This window comes from Phalacrocorax aristotelis, chromosome 8 (genome assembly GCF_949628215.1).
Source record: "Phalacrocorax aristotelis chromosome 8, bGulAri2.1, whole genome shotgun sequence".
NCBI classification, from domain to species: domain Eukaryota; kingdom Metazoa; phylum Chordata; class Aves; order Suliformes; family Phalacrocoracidae; genus Phalacrocorax; species Phalacrocorax aristotelis.
Genome location: NC_134283.1, coordinates 11,057,759 through 11,079,694, shown reverse-complemented (window position 1 = coordinate 11,079,694; position 21,936 = coordinate 11,057,759). Strand labels below are relative to the sequence as shown.

Below are 21,936 nucleotides of genomic sequence, written 5' to 3'. Positions count from 1 at the left end.
TGTAAAGTTGAGCGTCTAAGAAAATAATGCGGACAATAACTTAATTGCAGATTTTTTATAGCTGTATAGATGTTCTCTGTGAGACTTTTTTCTTGTTTCTCAAGAGTGAAGTTCATAAAACTGGTCTGGGATTAGTATGCACCTTTATGAATGTGCAGTCTATACTGTACTGATAGATGTAGGCACTGTTGAATGCAGTGAATGGGAACAGGTGCCTGGGTACAAGTGATGGAGCTCAGCATAAGCTATCTTCCACCTTTGTCTGTGTGATGTTTCCTAGAAGCCAAGGGCAGAAGTACTGTGCAGTAGTAAACCCTGCACTCGTTTGCCTGCTTGAATACTGTTGCAAATTCTCTCACTTGCTCCACTTACCTTGGACTGCTTTGGTTCCTGGCATGGGAAAACTGTTTCCATGTGAGGTGGAACTACAAGAATCCCCGCTTGTGACTCAGCTTCCATGCTGACAGGCATGCGTGCCTCAAATCAACTTTTGATCTGCAATCTACAGGAGGAGTCCTTTGCTACAAAGCCAAATACTGTGTACTCTGCTTCCTGCTCTTTCCTTTTGCTGTAAAAAAAAATTTATTTATTTCCATAAACAATTTATTTTGTATCTCCTGATCTTTACTGGTTTTACTAAACTCTGTCCTGTAGCATTTACTTTCCCTTCCCCCCCCCCCCCTTCATTTAATATTCTATTTTCCAAGTCTTACTCTTCAGTCTTTGTTCTACTCACTACTTCTCTCTTAAGTACCCAGCCTGCAAAATGTCTCAGGCCATATCCCATCCACAGTCCCAGAGAAGCAGACAATATTCTGAAAATATTACCTGTGGAAACCAGTTTCTGCAAACTCTGCCAACCTTAGAATAAGATAATAAACAAATGGGATTTTAGATCGCTACAGCTTTGCCTGTAGATACTTTGTATGGATCTACAAGCATGACCTATATGCTCTGCAAATGCGGAAACTCTTACTCTAGTGACATAGACTAAACTTATGGAATCTGGAAACAGTGCTACGTACCTGGCAAGTGGAATTCTTGTATCCTGTTTGGCATTTAATATTAAGAGAGAACATTTTGCTGCTTACCCTCAATCAGTGAATAATGCATAAGTCAGGGATCAATAAAAAAAATCCTGCTACATGATAACATTTACCTCTCTAATGCACTGCTACCTTTCTTGATTTTAATAGCTGAAAAATACAGATGAATATCACATTTATAGGCCCATAATTGCGTAACAGCTCACAATTACATTTTCCCTCAAGTACCTGTAGTAGAAATGTTTAGAAGTCTGCATTTAAAACAGGGTCAGATTGGTTTTTCACTCAGGCCCTGGTGAGTATTCAATGAAGCTGAAGTGTATAAAACTTAGAGCTAGATTCTATGACACTGGGTCTCTTTAGCATGTGGTAATCTTGCATCAGGATATCTCTTGGATGGGACAAACTATCAGAGCACTCATCCCTAAGTAGACAGGAGTAAAATCTTTTGACATTTTCCACTGTGATTTATTTTTAGCACTGTGCCTGTGCATAAGAAGTCAGTGCTGCTGCACTTCTCTGCATACGCTTGTGACATAAGCGTATATTCTGTGTGTATACATACAATGCTGCCTGTTTACCTCTTTTTGAAGGGAGTGGTACAGGACCTCAGGGGAATTGTATGTGCAATGGAAATCTATCAAGACTATTTTGAGATTATATTCGCCTCACAAAACATGTCAGCTAAAACAAAGAAGGGACAGATGCTTAGCAGGAATTCCCACTTACCAAAACAGCAGCTGTGCTAACAGTCTAACCCTACCTCCCAAATTCTGACTGGCAACAGAATTTGGGCAGAAAGAGGTAGGAAATCCTGTCCTGTTTCTTCCAATAAAGTAATTCAGAAAGAAGGGATGGCCAGTTAGTTGCTGTAGGACATTATTAGCTGTGAACAATCTTAAATTCTTCCAGAGATACAGAGGGGAGATGAAAGCAGTGGGGAACAGATGCCTAGAGCCCCATAGGGCCTATGGAGCTGCATAATGCTGCTGTGAGGTAGGAGCAAGGTCAGAAATATGGTTGGGAGAGCTGGAGAAGCCTAGGAGCTAGCTATAGGAAACAAACAAAACATAGCAGGGAGAGTTCTTGACAATACTGAAATGAGATGTTCAACACTTGTTCTTGGCAGTCCAAGTGCATATCGGCTGGTAAGGGCACTGGAGTAATTCTGGTAAACAAACCTCTCTCCAGTGCTAGTAATGAAGGCCTGCGATCAAGTGCAGAGACTCTGGAACTGACTGATGGCACAGAGAACAGCCTGGAGCACAATGAAAAGCACCATGGAAAAGACAGAAACTGTGAAACTAATGTTACCAATGTTGATCCTTCTAAGGGATTTACTGCTAAATTTAAAAGAAAAAAAAAGGTGTGTGTGGTGGAGACTTTCTCCCTTTTCTAACATTTGACAGAAGTCTTAATTCCAGCACTGCTGTGACCGATTATGTATCACAACAGACAAAAATACACTCTCTCTGTTGTAAAACAGACTTATAAAGCAGAACTTTTTTTAGGTTGGTGTTGTTTTGTTGTTTTTTTTCACAGAGGACATTTCTGTATCTAAATCAGACCAAAACTTCTGTACCGTTGCTGATAACACTTGACATCAAAAGACAGTTTTATTGCAGATTGAGTGTTTATGGTTTTCACTTTATTAGAACAATGTTGCTGCTATATTGTGTTCAGTCATGGGAAAGCAACAGAAAAAGCTGAGCAGTGGGGAAATCTGGTACCTGTATTTAATAAGTGAGGCTTCTGCTGTAGACACAAATTCAGGAAGAAGTAAAGGATTACAAAGGGGAAATAGATCAGTTGGAATTACTACAGTGAATAACTGCAAGTATGACAACGGTGAAGAAAAGGTAAAAAGAAGAGAAACACAGTTTTATCCTCAAAATTATTTTAAGTAATTTCTTTTACTATCCTAATAGTTTGCCTATTATGTGCATGTTTAGACTGTAAATTATAACTCTGAATTAACCTTCTTGTTTTCCGTTCCTTTGTTATTTGTCTTTTCAGACATCAGCTTTCTCCAGAAGTCTACCTTCTTTTCTTTCAACTTTCTGGCTTTCTTTTGTTTTAGATTTATCTGTAAGTATTCTTCATTCAGGTTATAAGATGGCCAGTCAACCAAACCTTCCCCATTAGGATCTCTGTAAACAATAAGAAAGAACGATTGAATGCCTTATTCAGTCTCAGGGATATTCAATCACAGCAGTTCAGACTGAATCAACAAAACAGCTAACTCACTTTGGAGTCAGTGCAAACTAGTAATACGTGCAATGAATCTCATGATTCTTACCCATTTCGAGCAAAGTTAGCCCAGTACTTCATCAGAGTTCTACTAAGGTTCTTTTCTTCCTCTGTAACTTCACCTGAGAGACAAAACACAATATAATTATTACATGTGGCAGAAACAAAAAAAAAAATCGGTACTACAGAAGCAGCATTTTAGTCTGTCAATATGTTGTAACAACTTACTGATTACAACAGAGGCACCATACCTGCAGTATGTTAGTAGTACGTCAATCATCAAGAGAAGATTTCAGCACTCTTATTAATCAGATTAGCACAATTATTCTTATTCTACATATTGGGGTACAAGGAAATAGGTGATTTGCCTGTGGCTTTTCAGGAAACCAGAAGCAGATCCATAAAAAAAGAACCCATGTGTCCTGAGTCCCATTACAACTCAAGGAATGGGCCACATGTTTTAGTTTCATAGATCTCATTTTAGCTTTGTGGGACCGAAATTCTCCTGATTATTCAGAGCATGCCTAGGCAAAGGTTTCTTCATTCTAATACAGAATCACAGAATGGCAGGGGTTGGAAGGGACCTCTGGAGATCATCTCGTCCAACCCCCCTGCTTGAGCAGGCACACCCAGAGCAGGGGGCACAGGAACGCATCTAGATGGGGTTTGAATGTCTCCAGGGAAGGGACTCCACAGCCTCTCTGGGCAGCCTGTGCCACTGCTCTGGCACCCTCACAGGAAAGAAGTTTTTCCTCATGTTCAGGTGGAACTTCCCGTGTTCCAACTTGTGCCCATCGCCCCTTGTCCTGTCATTGGGCACTACTGAAAAGAGTCCAGCCCCATCCTCTTGGTACCTGCCCTTCAGATATTGATAATCATTGATAAGATCCCTCCTCAGTCTTCTCCTCTCCAGGCTAAACAAACCCAAGTCTCTCAGCCTTTCCTCAGAAGGGTGATGCTCCAGGCCACTGATCATCTTGGTAGTTCTCCACTGGACTTGCTCAAGCAGTTCCCTGTCCTTCTTAAACAAGGGGGCCCAAAACTGGACACAGTACTCCAAATGTGGTCTCACCAGGGCAGAGTAGAGGGGGAGGATAACTGCCCTGGACCTGCTGGCCACACTCCTTTTAATGCAGCTCAGGATATCATTGGCCTTCTTGGCCACAAGGGCCCAGAGTTGGCTCAGGGTCAACTCGTTGTCCACCAGCACTCCCAGGTCCTTCTCAGCAGAGCTGCTTTCCAGCAGGTCAGCCCCCAACATATACTGGTGTGTGGGGTTGTTCCTCCCCAGGGGCAGGACCTTGCACTTGCTCTTGTTGAATTCCGTGAGGTTCCCCTTGGCCCAGCTCTCCAGCCTGTCCAGGTCTCGCTGGATGGCAGCAGAGTCTTCTGGTGCATCAGCCACTCCTCCCAGCTTGGTATCATCAGCAAACCGGCTGAGGTTACACTCTGCCCCTTTGCCCAGGTCACTGATGAATATGTTGAACAGGACTGGACCCAGCACAGACCCCTGGGGAACACCGCTAGTGACAGGCCTCCATCCAGACTCTGCTCCATCGATCACAACCCTTGGAGCTCTGTTGTTCAGCCAGTTCTCAATCCACCTCACTGTCCTCTCATCTAACCCATACTTCCTTAGCTTGTGACATACAAGATGATGTCATTCCATGTCTCAACACTTCAAGAATATTCATTTAAATATAGTTACATGACCACTCTATCATGTACATTGAAATAATTTTAGTGTTATTAATTGTAAATGCATCTCAATACATCAAGAAAAATATTCAATATTTTAATGCTCTCAGTAAATTCAGGCAAATAGAAAGAGAACAGTATAGTGTTTTCTAGTGTAAGATAATGTAAGTAAAAAAATATACACAAAATATAAGCAATATTAAAAGGCTCTAGTAACAGATTAACAAACGTTTTTACAACATAGCTGGATTGCTCCAAAGTTCAGTGGAATAAGAGGAAATATTTTCGTTTATGTAGGCTTTGAAACAGACTATGAACTACCATGCAAATGTCAAAAATAAAAGCATAAAAACTGGTGAATTCACTTAAAATAAGTAGAATTTCGGTGTTTCTTTGTCAAAATAAGAACTGCTCCTAATTTGTTTCATGGGGAAGAAAATACTCCATCCTGAGTACTATTGTTTTAGGCACATGCAGTTAAAACAAACTTCTGGATTCATAATATTCCTGAGGATGTGGCATCTCGTATCTAACTGTTCAATGACTGGCACATTCATTTGGACTGCAGCAACGTGGGATTCTGCCTGAAGAAACCAGAACTTCCAGAATCCTATAAGAATGCTCCAACTGACAAGACAAAGCCAATTTAGGGAGTACACCCTCAATCCTTCCTAAATGGACTGGTTCCATTTGGAATAAAATGAGTAAATATTGTGTCATGGGAGAAAATAGGCTTTAACATAACCACTAGATCTGCACGCAGAAAATGAAATACTAGAGTTCCAAACCTTGCTCTAATCAACACAACTGGAACACTATCTGCAAAAGAGACTGAGTCCCCCATTCTCTGGAGCCTGACAGTCTGTGGGATTTCCTGGAAAGGAGGAGGCATTAGCTTAAATTCCTCAGGAAAAGAAGAGAGCCTAGATTTCCTGCTTCCCAAGCATTCCACTAATCCCCTGCAAGTTTAGTTGACTTTCCCTTCAATTTATTTTTCAGCCAAAGCTATTTGCCAAATTCATGAACAGTGCTGGTATAATGACAGTGATTTTTTTGCAGCAATTGCCCTATTCTCTAAATTGTTGATAATGTGTGTAACTTACTGTGCTTCAGAAACAGCAATCTGTAAACAAATTCTACCAGGACAAAGGGTTACACTTTGCTGTCACTGTTAATATATGCACTTTAGTCTGATTAAAATAGAAGTAGCACTACTGGATAGAATAACACCAGTATTATGAGAGTAATTTATAAGTGAATGTTGAATGTTCTATTCCTTACTACGTAGCTGAATATCACCGGCCAGATATGGTCCTCCAAAGACAAAGCCAACTTCATCTCCATGATCAGCTTTCACATACTCCGGTTTACTATCCCAGTGCGAAGTGGGCCGATGCTGATATTCAAAGAAGTAGGCAGGAGCTCCAGACTCTAGAAGACATAACATTTAGAGAGTTAAAGAAGAGATGCATAAATTATGGCTGATGTCAGCTGTTTAAAATATTACTTTAAATATGCCCAAAGCTTTAAATTGAGCACATTTAAAACATAATATTACATTCAAATATGTATATTTATTTTTAATTCAAAATCAAGAACTCACAGCACTTACACAAAAAAATGAAAGATTCACCCAGGAAAACTTATGGAAAACAAGCCAATATCAAATTATTTTCCATTTCTGGGTATTTTGGCATGGCTGATCTACACTTAAATACCAGAAAATCTCCAGACTACAGAGCTGCTGACTTCCCAAGTACCAGTGGGCCAAAGGAGAAATCCCAGGTTGCTTTAATATTTTTTAATTTTTAAGCCTGTATACTTCACTTAGCAAACATTACCAGTGTTATCACATTCTGCTCTCAATATAGCGTGACTATGAGCACAAGTGCAAGACTAGCACAAAGATAAAAGGGCTACACACACTTGCTTCACAAAGTCCCGCAGATCTGTATCATTCTGCACCCCCATCAAATTCCCAGTGGGAATCTCAGGAAGGGCTGCTTACATATGACAGGATTTGTGTCATTTGATCCAGCATGTAGTAAGAGGTTTGACTATCCTACTGATGTTCATTAGCTCACCCCTGTGATAATTCAATGCTTTAATGGATGGCATGACAATTGCTACATCCCCTAGCAAGTCCAGAAATCGGTCCCGTAGCTCAGCAGGATCATCTGTGTTTCCTAGATATTCATCCACTATCACAGGCAGATACTCTGATGTTAGATCCTAAGACAAAAAGGGGAAACAAGAAACAAACAAATTGTCAATATCTCAATTAGCAACTAAAAATATAATCTTTTAAACTTCAGAGATTCTGCAAAGGCACAAAGGTCCAGGGTAGCACCCATGTTGATGGGAAACCATGATGGCGAATAAAACCTGTTCAGAAATTTTTTTGGGGAAAATATCCCCAACACAAAAAAACAAACCAAACCAACCACTCCAGGTCAAATTTGCAACAGATTTATATGGGTTAAAACTCTACAGGAATCAACAAAGATCCAGTAACTTCTCCTATTTAATACCTTTGGCTTCTGTTTTCTTTGGGAGAAAAGAGTTGGGAATAACAAAAGTAAATTCTCCGAGTCCTTGAAAGATTTATTTACTATTAGACTACAGGGCAAGACCAATGGCATCTCCAAACATGTTTGTAATGTTAGCATTTGCTGCTTGAAAGATACGTTTCAAAACTAGGAGTGCAAAGTAACTACTTTAAATGATACATCTAATTTAATGTAAAAATATTGAAAAATCCTGCCTTGAAACCCAGCAACCAGGAGATTAACCATCAGATACTATATGATTAGGGACACTGTTACAGCAGTCCTAAATACAAATACATAAGATGAAAATGTTGGTTCAGAGGTCTAGAAGGAAAAAGGTATTTCCCCAAATCCCAGGCCTGATTCAATCCTATTTCTGTGTAACCCCACACACCGTAGTTCTGTCAGCGTTGCTGGGCATCTCCCCAAAGCATAACACGACGTCAAGTCTTAGTATCACTATGACTCAAGCAGGAAATTAAAGAACACCAAACTTCATGAATCTGTTATATGCATTAAAAAGAAATTTCACTTCTCAAATTAGGTTAGTGCAACAGTTCTTACCATCTTTGGTAGTAAAAGCTCTAAAGTTGAAGTAATTGATTTTTTATCTCCTATTTCCTTCAAACCTGGTATTTTTGAAGTCTGCACGGAAAAAATGGAATGTTATTAGTGCCATTCAACTTCTCTGATATTTTTAACTTTGGAACTGCATTATTCCAGTTTATGCCTCCTACTGGTGTTTATTTTTGAAGCATCATATCATATGCAAAAATGCAGTACGATGCAGCAACTGTCTTGAAAAGCTTGTATTTACTGCAGTAAATATTTCCTTGGTGAAGGTTTCTACATAAACCACTCACACTAAGTAGTTTATCCTTAAATCAACACACATTGTTAAGAAACTTATAAGACTAGAAAGCATTAGGGAAGAATTGAAATGAAAAGTTACTTCTTTCTCAAAGGCTTGTTTTTCCTCTGGTAGGGGAGATCCTAAAAGTCACTGGCAGCCTCTCTGTCTCTATTCCCATTGTTTGAACCCTTTGAAGTAAAGATTAGGCAATGCTCCTCCTCTTTTAGAGCATTACATAAAATGATTCTTCCATCTGCAAAATCAATTCAAACAGATTTCACTTTACATTTTTCTTCTTGGCCTCAGTACCAGCACACCCCTAGAGACCCACAGTTACTACGTGGATTCAGAACAAATGCTTCCTACTACATAGAAGAACATGAATACCTAGGAAATGAAGAAAAGAGGACAAGGAAGAGAAAGGACACAAACTGACCTCCTGCAGATTTGTGCACTGTATAGCAACTGCTCGCTTTTTGGAGTTACCCATGGAATACATATGAGAAAGAATTTATGCACTGAGAATGGATGGGACACCCACATTATCCCCACACTCTCTCCCCAGTGAGATTTTCAGATGATAGATGTCTCTGTATGGTAACAAGGAACACAGGGGCAATGATATAACCAGCAGTCAGAGTTCATAATGACGTATGGGGTAAGCTGTTTAGGGTGGTCAATACCATGTTTTTAAACATTCTATGTATCAGTCCTGAATACTGTGTGTGTAACATCTGTGTGTTGTAGGGGAAAGGATTGGTTTTATTTTTCTTTTAGTAATAAGCCTTCACCATTGCATTCTTTTTCCTGTCTCTGACTGGATGAGGGATTAAAATTTTAGGATAAGAAAATACCATATAAAATTGATGTTCCAAGGATGTCCATGTAGTTTAACTTGCAGGATGAAGCCTGTCTCACTCTTTTGTGACCAGCTGGTTCTGGGTCACTACATAATGCAAGCAAAGTTTACCTTGTATGTATTTCCAACAACGCAAAGCCTTTTGGCTATACTTAAAAGGTGTCCTACCAGCAAATAACTTCTCAGGGCTGCCTGCATCAGTTAACACAAACATTAGAAAAAAAAAAGAAAAGAATAGCCATTAAATTACAGATCTAATATTCCAGCCAAATTCATTGTTGGTGACTCCTATCATAAACGGGACTGCATTAAATTCTTTTCCAGCCAATATCTCTTCAGGTAACTTATGAAGAAATACTCCATCCAACACTAAGGGTAGAAATGGGATTTCCTGAAGGAAGAGAAAAAACAATCAAGTTACTTGCTGATGGTATTTTCCTCTTTTCCTTCAAATCACATAATAAAATGTCCACATTTAATGTTCCAATTGCAAAAAAAGGGCTTTAAGAAATCTGAGTCTCTACAGCCACTGTAACATACAGTTTTGCACAAGAGGATAAAATACTAGCCTGGTTGGGTCATGGTACAGTGTAATGTAATGGTTTCCTGGTACTGTGCTGCTTCTAACTGACATTAAAACATATGTACGCTTGAGTCTTGCTCACAACTTTACAGGTGCTGTGATGCTTCACTGAAAATTCTAAAGAGAAATTATGTGAAATTATTTCAATACTTAGGGGGTATTTAGACAAAAACTAGGAAGAATCAAGTTTGGAACAGGCCAACAACAAACTCCAGTCAGAGGCTGAGCTAAAGTTTTGCAAACGTGCCATTAAAAATAAATCTGTTACTAAATAAAGTTTCACCTACCGTGCTGTTAAAGACTATATCCTTTGCTTCCTTGGTCCTTAAGCAGTTTATCAGTGAGAGCGTACTGCTCATCTCACACTTAAATATACTTGCAACTTTCTGAAAATTATTAACAAAGTCAAGAACTGTTAGTTGTGGTCTTTAAGGAATTTATAAACAGAAAAATATTACACACAGTACTGTTAACGGTTTTATGTGAGGGCTGATTTAGGTGAGCTCGATAGGTCTTCAAGTATTTTATTTTACTAGAAATACTACAGTTTGATCACAAAGTTAATCACTTTGTTGAGAAGTTATCACTTCTCTTTCTGGCTATATTTCCATTCACTGTTCTAATGTAAACCTTGCTGCAGAGATAATACCAGGTTGTAACATAAATCAAGTAAGGCAAGAAAATTCAGAAAATAAACTTATAAAAGATTTACGTTATTACTACCTGCTGTTTCAGGAGGAGAAATGAAAAGGTACTTAAAGAGAGGAATTTAGTTTTAAAGGTTGGTGGTTTCTTTTTAAATCAATTTACTTCAAATAAAAGCCCTCCATAAAAGACCATAGCTGAATAAAAACTGAATGCCTCTTCTGGATTCTAATTAATCCTTCCAGAATAAGTTTCATAGTTACTGTATAAGTTACAGTGTGCATGAAAATAGACATATACTTAGCTTGGCATGTGTGTAACTGAAAATATATAACTTGACCCACAGATATTATAAGCACATAATTGTACAAACTAGTTCCAATACAAAACGAGTACAGTAAGATTGAAAATAGACTATCTGAATGAAAATTTACTTAGTGCTAATCTATATATTTATAGGTATGCCTTGAGAATAAATTTGAGAAATTTTGTTGCATAATATGCAATCAGATTTTCCCCTTTTCTCTTTTAACCAAATTATCAGATGTACGAAATATCCTATTTTAGGTTATAAGGAATTTAAAATGCAAAAAAGGAGAGCCTACCTTAAGGTCTGTTGAAAGAAATAAATCTTTACCAGGGGGGATTAGAATTCCACTCTCTGATATTGCTTTATGAAAGAGACCCTTTGACAAAGGAGATAAAACCTGACAAGAAGGGAAGAAAGAAAGTATTTATTCTACATTATGGTCTTTATCCTGTAAGTTTATGCTTGACTAGACTGCTGGATTCAGTGGGGAATTACATATTGCTATGGGCTTACAGGGGAAGTGTCCACATTTAGTACAATGTGCCATTAATCTAATTTTGAAAAATCAGACTAAGCATGAAATGTTACACTAATTGAGTTTTTAAATATTTTTTAAAAACTTTACTTTTTAGTATATCTACTGCATGCCTACATGTGCAAAAACAGAGCAAGATCCTGCAGATACACCAAAGAGTGTGACAGATTCTGGATCTCCACCAAAGTGTTCAATATTTTCTTGTATCCACTGAAGAGCTGCTACTTGATCCAAAAATGCCCAGTTCCCACGAGCATGTTCATCACCAGTACTGAAATAAAAGCAGTATAAGCTAATTTCTCAGGAAGAGTAATAGTTCTAACACCAGAATAAAACCAACCTCACCAACTTACATTTTCTGCAAAGTGTCATATTTGGCCAAAGAAGGATCTGTCCAGCCTTACTGACCTAAAGCCCTTCACAGTCAGATCTAAGCCCCACTGACTTAATTGCCTCTGCTGTTTGTTTGCACATAACATGGATGGAGTCCTGGCCTTTACACTATATGATTTTTTGCTTTACACACCAGTGGATGGAAGTAAAGGCAAGAACCAACATCCTGTCCAGAACCAAATAAGCCCAACTAAGAGCTGATAGCAGGCTACAGTCAAATGACAATGCAAATGGAATTTACTGACATTTCTTAATGTTTGTTAAGTTAGTGGACTATGTACATTTAAAGCACTGTAACAGTGGGAAGATGGTACAGAAGTTCAGCTGATTTAGAAAACAAAACTACCCATGCTTTAAACAGAACAGGAAGTATTTCGAAAAAAAGTGAAATAGGTCATCTTACTTGAGGAATCCAAGGAGTCCAAGTCTGTACTGAATTATTACAACCACAATATTCTCATAGGCTGACAGTGCAGAACCATCATACCTAGAAGCACCACCAAATACAAAATTGCCTCCATGAATCCACACCATTACCTTAAAAGAAAAAAGGGTGAGACACAATTTTATATGTTACTTCGTAGATTTCATTTGAAAATGGAAGACAACAACAGAGACTTAGGAACTCCAAATCACCAAAGCTCAATGGGAGCTGAATTTTAGGTTCAGGTACAATCGGTTTACGTACAGGTAACTTGTCCTTCTTGTTTGAACCAGCAGGGCTGTAAACATTTAGATACAAACAGTCCTCAGAAGTTTGGAACTGAAGGTGTTTTTCTTTAAAGTTTTTTTCAGCTGTTTTCAACATGGACAGATCTTGAGGACATCTTCACAAAAGAAAGGAAGCGTGACTATTAGTAATAAAACTGCAATAGCAACAATGTAACAATGATAGAGAAAACACACTTTCTTTTGCCCCAAGACTGAATTTCCACAGGGTGCTCCAACTTTGCGTTACTTACATACAGTTAGAGGTGCCACCTGTACAAGCACAGCTCTATACTTTTACTTAAAAAGCTGAATTATTTCAGCAAAGTCTAGTGTGAAAATGTTATTTCCAAAGACAGGAATTTCCCAAGAATTCTTTGTGGTCCTGAGTCCCACAGTTCTTATGAAACATTTTGGTACTGGCAGCGTATTCACTACCAGTCGTTATAACTCCTGACCAAAAATCAGACCTCTGTACCGTAACAAACACGACAACACCAACAAACATGAGCAGGTCCTGTATACAAATGATCTGAACAGCTCTCACAGTGGTGGGTAAGAAGTTGCATCTCTCAGATCGTTCCAGGGTTCAGGTGGTTCAGGTGGTGAAAACCTCAAGGATCCAACAGGTGCTTTTGCAAAAGGAATCCCAAGGAAAACATTTACAAGTCTGTCCGTCCCCTTCACATTTGTTTGTCTCCCTTTCAGCCGTCCATGTGTGATAGTCACTTCTGGCTCTGCACCAGTCTGTCCTAAGTACACATAAGGTTAAAAAAAAAGAAAAAAAGGAGTTTAAATTGTATCTTCATAATTATCATATCGGACAGACTTTTCAATGAAACATTTTTACTATTTAATCTAGAAGATTTCAACTTGTTCCTTTCAATTTTGTTTAGTTTTCATTTCGCTTTTGTGCAACGACAGACACCCCCTTCCAAGCACTCCCATAGCTGGCTCTGCCAATGACAACTGGAGCTAAGAAAGACATAGTTTACTCACTGTGTAAGAGCATAAAGCTTAAAAACAAATTTAAGAGCAAACAGCAACTGTCAAAATCATTAACATTTTCTAAATTTATCATCCAACACATCCCAGACCTTAAAAATAATCTGTTTAGATAATTTGGAAATGTTGCTTTCTACCTTTCGAGAAAGATAGAAAGGTTTATTTTCATAAAATAATCTCAGAAATGGCTTCATCTCACAAAACCAGTAATTTTTTCCATCAAGCTCATTAGGATACTTTTGTACATTGCTAATAAAAGTATAAGAGATGTACTGCCTTTGAAAATCACTACACTGCAACTTTTTAGTGCAGTTACTTCCCCTAACAGCAATTGTAATGGATTTTGTGTCTCACCATCTGCTCCGCAATTGATGAATGCTGTACTACAAAACAAGGTACAAAGCAAAGCAATCTGACTTTGAGGAGCCATTTTTTCACGCCCATTTGGTCTCCAGATTGTTTTCTGGTTTTATGCAGAAGAGAACGGTACAAAGGTCCCTGCTGAGGGCACTCTGGGTAGGGAGTGTAGCTAAATTCCCCTTTGAACATGCACTGCATTAAGCACTTTCAGAGCTGTACTTCATACAGAACATAAATACAATCCCTTAGTGTAAGGCGCCTAATCATTACCTGATCCTGGTAACAGATGATCTGAAAATGACCCAACACCATCAGTGAACAACAAAAGGTCTAATCATAGTTAATCTGCTGTTAATCCTACAAACAGAGAAAACAGTGATGCTCTGAAGAGGTGCCAACACTTAAATTCTTGTAAAAAACCTCCGAAACAACAAAAACCTCACCAAAAAACAGGATTGCAGGTTAAAAATAACTAGGAAGTAATGATTAAAAAAAAAATCAAAATAGTTAATTCTTGCAGAAGTAATTGACACTATATGGGCTTTCCAGCAGGGACTGGCCTTCAGCCTGCAAATTAGTTCTTTACCCCTTCTTGAATAAAAATAAGCCGTCTGTATTTTTCAAAATTAAAGGGGAGACCAAAGTCAAGAGTGAAATTACAGCTTCTTCTCTATGAGCAGCCTCAGGGATGGTCAGAAAGCAAGGTCTATTTACCAACACCTTAAGGAGTAAGTACTTCCCTCAAAAAAAGTGGGGAAGGGCCATGACCTCACCTGCTCTATAAAACAGCTTCCTACAGTGGAAATAGGCTGGCAATCCAACCGAGCTTTCGCCTGCTGGCTGAAAAAGGCCTAAAAAATTTTGTAGTTTGTAGAAGTATAACATCCCTCAGTGTGGAATGATTACTGGGGGTGAGATTATTGAGGTTGAAATTATTGACGCTAAAGTTATACCCACATTTCACAAAAGTCAACTTCCAAGTGGAATGCGGTTGGCATGCTGGAAATTGGTTCAGTGACTGTCCCCTAAGCAACACCACCTGCACTCTTAGATGTTGGGAACACTGAGGGAGCTCAGTGTCCTAATCTAAGGGACATAACTGGAGGAGGGACTGAAGCAAAGGGTTCATGGCCAAACTTGTCCATAAATCACTGCAGATATGGGGGCTGGATGGAACCATGCCCGGACACCATGCCCTGTGGGTGAACTTTCCTCATTATAATACTAAAATACACACCTCCATCCCAAAGTTACCCGCCTCCAAGGTATGACCACTCCTCACTGAGTGTGTGCTCTGAATTTCTCTTAGTCTATACCTTTAAATTGAAGTGAGGAATTTCTACACCAATCAATTATGAAAGTATATATGACTAGAGTCACTCAAACTCCACCTAAACATAAAATAGTGTAAAAATAACCCCAAGAGAGGTGGATGTTATGGAAGATACCATCACAGACTACTGGGATCAGTTGACGGGCTGAACCTCTCTTCTCCCCCATAGGGACATCTGTTGGGTAAGACTCAAACACTTGGTTATACTGAGTGACTCCCCAGGAAGTTTCGAGAATAACCTTGTTATTTTGTGTTTTAGTGCTTTATACTTTCACGTGCTTTGCAGACAGTGAATTTATCACAGGCAATCCAATAAGAACCTGCATTTCTCTTGCTTCAATAAACAACATTATTAATGAATCTGGTGGTGAAGTGTTATTGGGCATGACTAGACTAATATCAACCGTCCTGTAAGTGAATCCCTTGTGGACTAACAGGAATCTGTATATTGCTGTTGGTGAATCTGGCTGTGAATAGTTATTGGGCATGACTAGACTAACAGTGATCGTACTGTTAGTGAATCACTCATGGACTAATGCTGCTGAATTGGGTATCATACAGAATCTAAGCCCAGCCGCCCCCAGCCCCTCTGACATCTGAGGACCAGCTGGATTGCAAGGGGGTTTATTTTCTGCCAAATTTCTTCACCTATTAATGGAACACTGGCCCTAAGCAGATTAGCCTGAAGGCCTACAAGCCCAGCTTGCTCCACTAGCTCCAAAACACCTTCTATGTAATGGGTCTTTGCCTTTCCACGTTTGATTCGTTTCACACCGCTTGGATGAATGGTGTCATCAGCATCCAGTTGCAAAGCACACTGCTTCAAGCTCCTCTGCACTGCTTTCACTTAATCCACCTCCAGTGTGGACACTGGTGAAGCCTGTGAGGCCAACCTCTCCACCACAGATCATACGTCATGTAAGTTCATCCACTTTGGGAAACAAATTTGTCAGAGTAAGTCAGTTCTTCTTTAACAAAAAGGGCCACAAATGAGACAGGTAAAACAAGATTTTCACTGCAAGAGAATTCAGAGCTACTTGCTATTTCTTGTGCAGTTCCTGAGTCTCTGGGCTGCGATAGCTTTGGAAAGTGTGCCAATTTTTCATGAATTTCACCAGGAACTGTGCAAATATGCATTGTAGAACAAAACCTGCCTCTTATTTTTTTATACTTCCCTCAAATCTTCCTGGAAAATCCTTTCTGTTGCAGTTATTTTTGTTCGAGTCCAATGTGAATAGCCCTGGGATTTTTGTCAATTCTTCTTGTGGGCTAGGAAGACAGACCAAAAACAGCAGACAGATTTCAACATATGGGAATAGGTGTGTGCACCTGTTTGTGTATGTATACAGGCAACCATGGACATATACACAAGGCAGGGAGCAAGAAGCTGGAAAAAGCAGAATTCCTTGAGGCTACTTAAGTTGAATGCTTTCCATCAGTGAAATCCAAGGAATGTGGACTACTTGTACTGCCAAACTGAACTCTCTTTATCCAGTTTTAAAAAAAAACAAACCCCCAAACCAAAGCAATAAAAAACACTTTTAAAATCAGTCAACATTTTCACCACTAAGGGTAAGTCAGCTCAGTCAGCTTTATATTTCCTAAACAGCGAAAAAAATGACATCTACCAATAAAATTTATTATCCAAAAGAACATACATTAATTGAAAGACCAATTTAAGATAACAAAGGATTAGATTAAGAAGAGAACTTTAATGACAATCTACATATTAATTAAATATCATACAAAACAAAGATGAAAGCAAAAATAAATGGAAACTCTGCTCACAGGTAGTTTGTTTGTCTTATTTAAAGAATCAGCAGATGTGTAAAAATACCAGTAATCTTCAGAACAGGTGCTGCTGGAGGCAAACCCAATCTGGCCCAACTCCCTGCCGTCAAAATCACACCTGAGGTAACCACCATTTCCATAAGGCATCGCCGAGCAGCAGAACCGCAACGTATGTCTTTTCTTTTGGCTGCAAAATCTCTTAAAGCAGCAAGTCTCAGCTCCTTTCAAATCCTCTTCTCTTTCTGTCAGCTGCCAGGGAAGCTGCGGCCCTCTGTGTGGGAGCCCGTCCACATCTTCTTACCTGGGACCGTGGCTTGACATGACAGGCATGAAAAAAACCAAACCCTACACAGATGATTCTTTGCAAAGAGATATCAAGCATACCGCAAGGAAGTTAAAGCAGATAATATGCGGTATGTTTACACAGGAGTATGTGCTTTAACCCCAGCATAAGGGGGTTATGAAACCAAAATATGTCATTGTTACACTCTATCACTCCAGTTTAATTTTGCAGGTTTTTTTAGATACAGGTTGACTTTTCAAATTAACTAAAAAGTAAAGAAATAACTTTAATCAAGAACATTTTGTATTTAACATGCAATTTAATTTACCCGTCCCCGACAGCACTAAATTCACTTCAGAGGCCCCTCACGGGCACCCTGCAGCGCCGCTGTCTCCACTCATCCGTTTTTCATTCTTAGACTCCACCGCTGTGCGAGACCCGAGTGGCCGAGCGCTTCCCGCCTCCCAGCTGCCCTGGGAGCCCCTCTGGAGCCGCCCGCCAGGGCCGACCCCCGCAGACACGCCACTGCCGCTCGGCGCCACAAGGGAGCGCTCCCGCCGCGGGGAAGAGCCGCTCGCCCCGCCCCATCCCGCCGCGGGCCCGCGCCCGCCCCCGCGCCCGGTGCGGCAGCGAACGGCGTCCGGGCTCCTTCCGCCCTGCCGGCAGCGCCCGGAGGCGGGGAGGCTGCGAGCGTGGCCATGGTGGGCCCGGGCCCGGGCGGCGGGGCGGCGCTGGAGAACGCGAACCCGCTCATCTACCGCCGCTCGGGGGAGCGGCCGGTGACGGCGCGGGAGGAGGACGACGAGCTGCCCGACTCCATCGACGACCGGGAGATCTTCGATATCCTGCGGGGAGCCGGGGCGGGCCGGGGCGGGCCAGGCGGGGCGGCGCGGCGCGGCGCGGCGGGCGTGCGGGGCGGCTCCGCTTTCCTTGACCCGGCACATCTCATTCGCTCCATTAACGACCCCGAGCACCCTCTCACCCTGGAGGAGCTGAATGTCGTCGAGCAGGTGCGCGTGAAGGTGAGGTCCCCGCCGGGCCGGCGGCGGTAAGTGGGTGCCGCGCTGCGGGCCGGGCCGGGCCGGGCCGGGCCGCGCTGCCTCCGCCGCCTGCCTCCGCCGCCCGGCTGGCTCAGCTCTTTGTCTCTAACGTTAAAAGAGGCTTGTTATAGCAGTCTGCTGCAGCTAAACATAGTATTTTCAGTAGTTAAGTAGTTTAACGGCTTCAAGCTGCGTAACGGCTTCAGGCTGTGTCAGAGGAGGTTTAGATTGGACGTTAGGAAAAATTTCTTCACCGAAAGTGGTCGGGCGTTGGAACGGGCTGCCCAGAGAGGTGGTGGAGCCACCGTCCCTGGGGGTATTTAAAAGACACGTAGATGTGGCCCTTCAGGGCATGGTTTAGGAGACATGGTAGTGTTGGTTTGGCGGTTGGACTTGATGATCCTAGAGGTCTTTTCCAACCTTAATGATTCTATGATTTTAAAATGCCAGTGGAAAAAAAGATAAGCGGCAAAGTACAGCTTTGAGTGGCATCTCATACAAAATGCCTCCAGCTTGCTTGGGGTAACGCCAGTGGGGTTTGTGCAGGACAGTGTTTGGTTTCCCACAGGTGAATGATGCAGAAAGCACGGTGGCAGTGGAGTTCACTCCCACCATTCCTCACTGCAGCATGGCGACGTTAATCGGCCTCTCCATAAAAGTGAAATTGATCAGATCTCTGCCAGAGAGATTTAAGGTGAGTAATCAAATCGATTGGGAAAGCAAAACTGGGGGGTTGTGTTTGAAAAGGGAGGAAAAAAAAGCAATGAAAAAAGAGCTAACCAACTTACAGTGAAAAATAACTTGAGCTTTTTTTCGTGTTATGGGTGAGGGAAGCACTCCAGGGACCTGACAGGGCAGTGGACTAAAATATTGGTGCAGAATTATGGTTCTGTGACAGTCACGACATTGAGCGCATGGGGTTACTGAGGGAAGTTACCTATAGTGCTCTGCGGCATAGGAGGAGAGTGGGGTGCCTCACCCCGTGTCTGAAGGAGGCTTAAGCAGACGGGAATGCAGAGTATTCTGTGATTTTAGACTTTATTTTATTGTGCTGTATACAGTAGCTGGTATTGGCAAGAATGCCCTTTACCCCCCCTCTTTTTGTTATTGTCTTATTTTTATTATGAAATAGTTTGAACTCGAGCTTCCAATGTTTCGTTGACTTGTCCCCTTTTTCTTTTGTGATGCTTTTTAAGCTGGATGTTCATATTACACCAGGAACACATGCTTCTGAGCATGCAGGTAAGGGTTTCAGTGCTCTGTTGTGTGGTCGTCTTTAATTTCTTTTAATCTTGAAAATTAGAGAGGAGAGCAGCTGTTTAGTATCTGGGACTTTACATGCATCAGCTTCTGGAGGATGTTACAGAACAGGCATGTGTAATAACGCCACTTAAATATGCCCTGTACCATCCTTTAAACATCTCCTCAGGCAGCTTGTGTCCTCAACTAGTCACTGATTTGCCTGGGTTATGGAGGACTCAGAAAATGGGAGAGGCTGGGGGGAAACTTCTGCTCATGTCACACACATGTAGCCCCCTGCTGCTGAATCATAAATAGCTTGCTGGTTTAATTTGTGGTAATGTGGTAGTTTTGACTTTAGACTGCAACTCTGCGGTGTCCTTGGCATCTGCAGAATTACTAGTCTACCTGAGTACTATAGCAACAGTGTGATTATGTGTCTCAGTGTAAAATGCTTTTAAAAAAGACAATGTATACCAATGTTTTGACTGGTTTCTTGTGGTGTTTTTTCCTGCACAGTTAATAAACAGCTCGCTGATAAAGAACGTGTAGCAGCTGCTTTGGAAAACTCTCACTTACTGGAAGTGGTGAATCAGTGTCTGTCTGCTCGATCATAATTGCCTGATGAGGAAATCATTGGTATTCTGCTATGTTAAACTAACTTTGTATATAAGTGCTGACGCTAGTGTTAGTCTATACATATATCTGTGAGCAAAATAAAATCACTTGGATTTTCTTAAAGAAATGTTTCGTTACTCCAAAAAGTAGCATGTGGGAAATTAGCTTATAGGCAGCTGCAAAAATACAACAAAAATTTACTTTAAAATTTTATTAGTCACTGCATAGGTAGGATTTTTCTTCAAAAAGATTTGTTTCAAGCTATTATTAAGTGGTTTCTCACTACCCAAAATTAGTGATAAATTGCATTTTAGAAGTGGGTTTTGCACACTGGACTTTACAAGTATGCCAAGCTAATTGGGAGTTAAAATCTTTACATTCATATGACTGTTCTGGACTGCTAATATAACTTCAGCTTCAGACACTAAAACTATATAAGTTCATGTGTGCAAAATTGTAACACATTTTAGCAATAAGTGTAAACACTTAAAAATAATCTGCCTGGTTTTTATTACATTAACTTGGATTAGCCAAATATGGAGGACTCTTTAGATCTATATAAAACATGATTTACTTTCAATTGCTTATTACTTGTGGTAGGAAATACAGTATCTTTGAGGTCCCATGCACCTGCCGCAGTATAGGAGGGAGTCATTCATAGTTCTCAGTACGAACAGTCCAGCTGCTTTCTTCTGAAAGGCTTTCCTGGCAAGGTTTGGCAGCTAAATGACAAGTTTTACTTTAAAAGTATTGAGTGTTAATAACAATACTTAGCCTATGCTTCTGGTCAGGAAATGTGGCATTTACTAAGCTATTGTCTTTGGCAGAAATTGACAATAGAAAAATTCATTAAGATAGAATTCCAGAATTAGTTTGAACTTTTATAAAAGATGTTTCTAATTGTGGACCACATGGAAAAATAACAACCTGTTAAAGAAATCCTGTCAGGTATTTTGGTGCTTGCACACATGCAGTGTTACCTTCATTGTCATCAGTTATCCAGAGAGTAACTAATACACTTTTTTAAAAGTAGATTGTGCTCAACCGTTTGGTAATGCCTTATATTTCAGTAGTATTTTGTCTTGGAGGGTCTCAGATGCTATTTTAAAAATGGTGAAGCTTATGAACACCATGTAGACCACAACCTAGTAGTCCATTCCAGTCTAGTCTGTGTTGAGCAGCTGAGGAAGCTGAGGCAGTGGTGATCCAAGTGTGACATCTAAAGTCACATAGCAACACAGTACAGAAACAAATCCAAATCCTGTTTCATAGATGAGGCACCCAGTTTCCACAGGGCTTCTACAGAAAGCCAATTCTGCAGCAGCCTTAATCTGATTTTTTGGCTTAGCATCCTTTGAATGATCAGCACTTGCTTGGATGTATGAATGAAACTGTAAATAAAGACAATATGTATGTAGTATTAATATTGGGAAAGGAGCAGAATGACCCAGCTGTTAATACTGTCTTTCTTTTCTGCCTCTCTTGCTGAATCACTGAACTGATTAGTTCTGACATTGCCAACGTTTGCACCACAAATGAAACTTCAGTCATGGCAATGCATGCAGGCAGCTCGTAGGCAACACGCTTGGTTGGTTTGATTTTGTTTTCTGTTTTTTATTTTTACAGAAAATGAATTCTGCCCGCCTAGATTTGGGGGAAGAAAGGAATGCAAATATGTGCCGGGGGAAAAACAGAAGGGTGACAAAGCTGCCAACAGATTGCTTCAACCTGTATTCCAAATGGAGAAGGAATCAGTAAATTATGCTTTGTTGAATCTCTCTGCTTGGCTTTCACCACTACATAATAATAATAGCGTTAAATATTTTATTGGGATATTG

At 40.5% G+C, this 21,936-nt stretch overlaps 2 protein-coding genes across 8 annotated transcripts; one reads left to right on the top strand and one right to left on the bottom strand.

The window, feature by feature from the left end:
• Positions 1 to 2,672: 2,672 nt before the first annotated feature.
• LOC142060968 (fatty acyl-CoA hydrolase precursor, medium chain-like) lies at positions 2,673 to 13,924 on the bottom strand. Of its 2 annotated transcripts, XM_075101375.1 has the most exons (13): positions 13,789 to 13,923; positions 12,977 to 13,181; positions 12,410 to 12,548; positions 12,125 to 12,258; positions 11,446 to 11,599; positions 11,089 to 11,190; positions 10,126 to 10,224; positions 9,506 to 9,646; positions 8,108 to 8,188; positions 7,079 to 7,226; positions 6,276 to 6,425; positions 3,346 to 3,418; positions 2,673 to 3,196 (listed from the first exon to the last, which is right to left on the bottom strand). In XM_075101375.1, the coding sequence occupies exons 1-13, from the start codon at positions 13,862 to 13,864 to the stop codon at positions 3,007 to 3,009; spliced, it is 1,692 nt and encodes a 563-aa protein (XP_074957476.1). In that variant the 5' UTR covers positions 13,865 to 13,923; the 3' UTR covers positions 2,673 to 3,006. The 2 variants fall into 2 exon arrangements, with proteins under 2 accessions (XP_074957476.1, XP_074957477.1); XM_075101376.1 differs by lacking the exon at positions 9,506 to 9,646 and having other exon boundaries at positions 13,789 to 13,924.
• A 3,893-nt stretch (positions 13,925 to 17,817) lies between these two features.
• On the top strand, positions 17,818 to 21,936 carry CIAO2B (cytosolic iron-sulfur assembly component 2B). 6 transcript variants are annotated; one of them, XM_075101372.1, is made up of 6 exons: positions 17,819 to 18,043; positions 18,146 to 18,211; positions 18,810 to 18,935; positions 19,438 to 19,483; positions 20,000 to 20,119; positions 21,725 to 21,936. In XM_075101372.1, the coding sequence occupies exons 1-5, from the start codon at positions 17,900 to 17,902 to the stop codon at positions 20,095 to 20,097; spliced, it is 480 nt and encodes a 159-aa protein (XP_074957473.1). In that variant the 5' UTR covers positions 17,819 to 17,899; the 3' UTR covers positions 20,098 to 20,119; positions 21,725 to 21,936. The 6 variants fall into 6 exon arrangements, with proteins under 6 accessions (XP_074957475.1, XP_074957474.1, XP_074957473.1 ...); XM_075101370.1 differs by having other exon boundaries at positions 17,822 to 18,043; positions 18,146 to 18,223; XM_075101371.1 differs by lacking the exon at positions 21,725 to 21,936 and having other exon boundaries at positions 17,820 to 18,043; positions 20,000 to 20,225.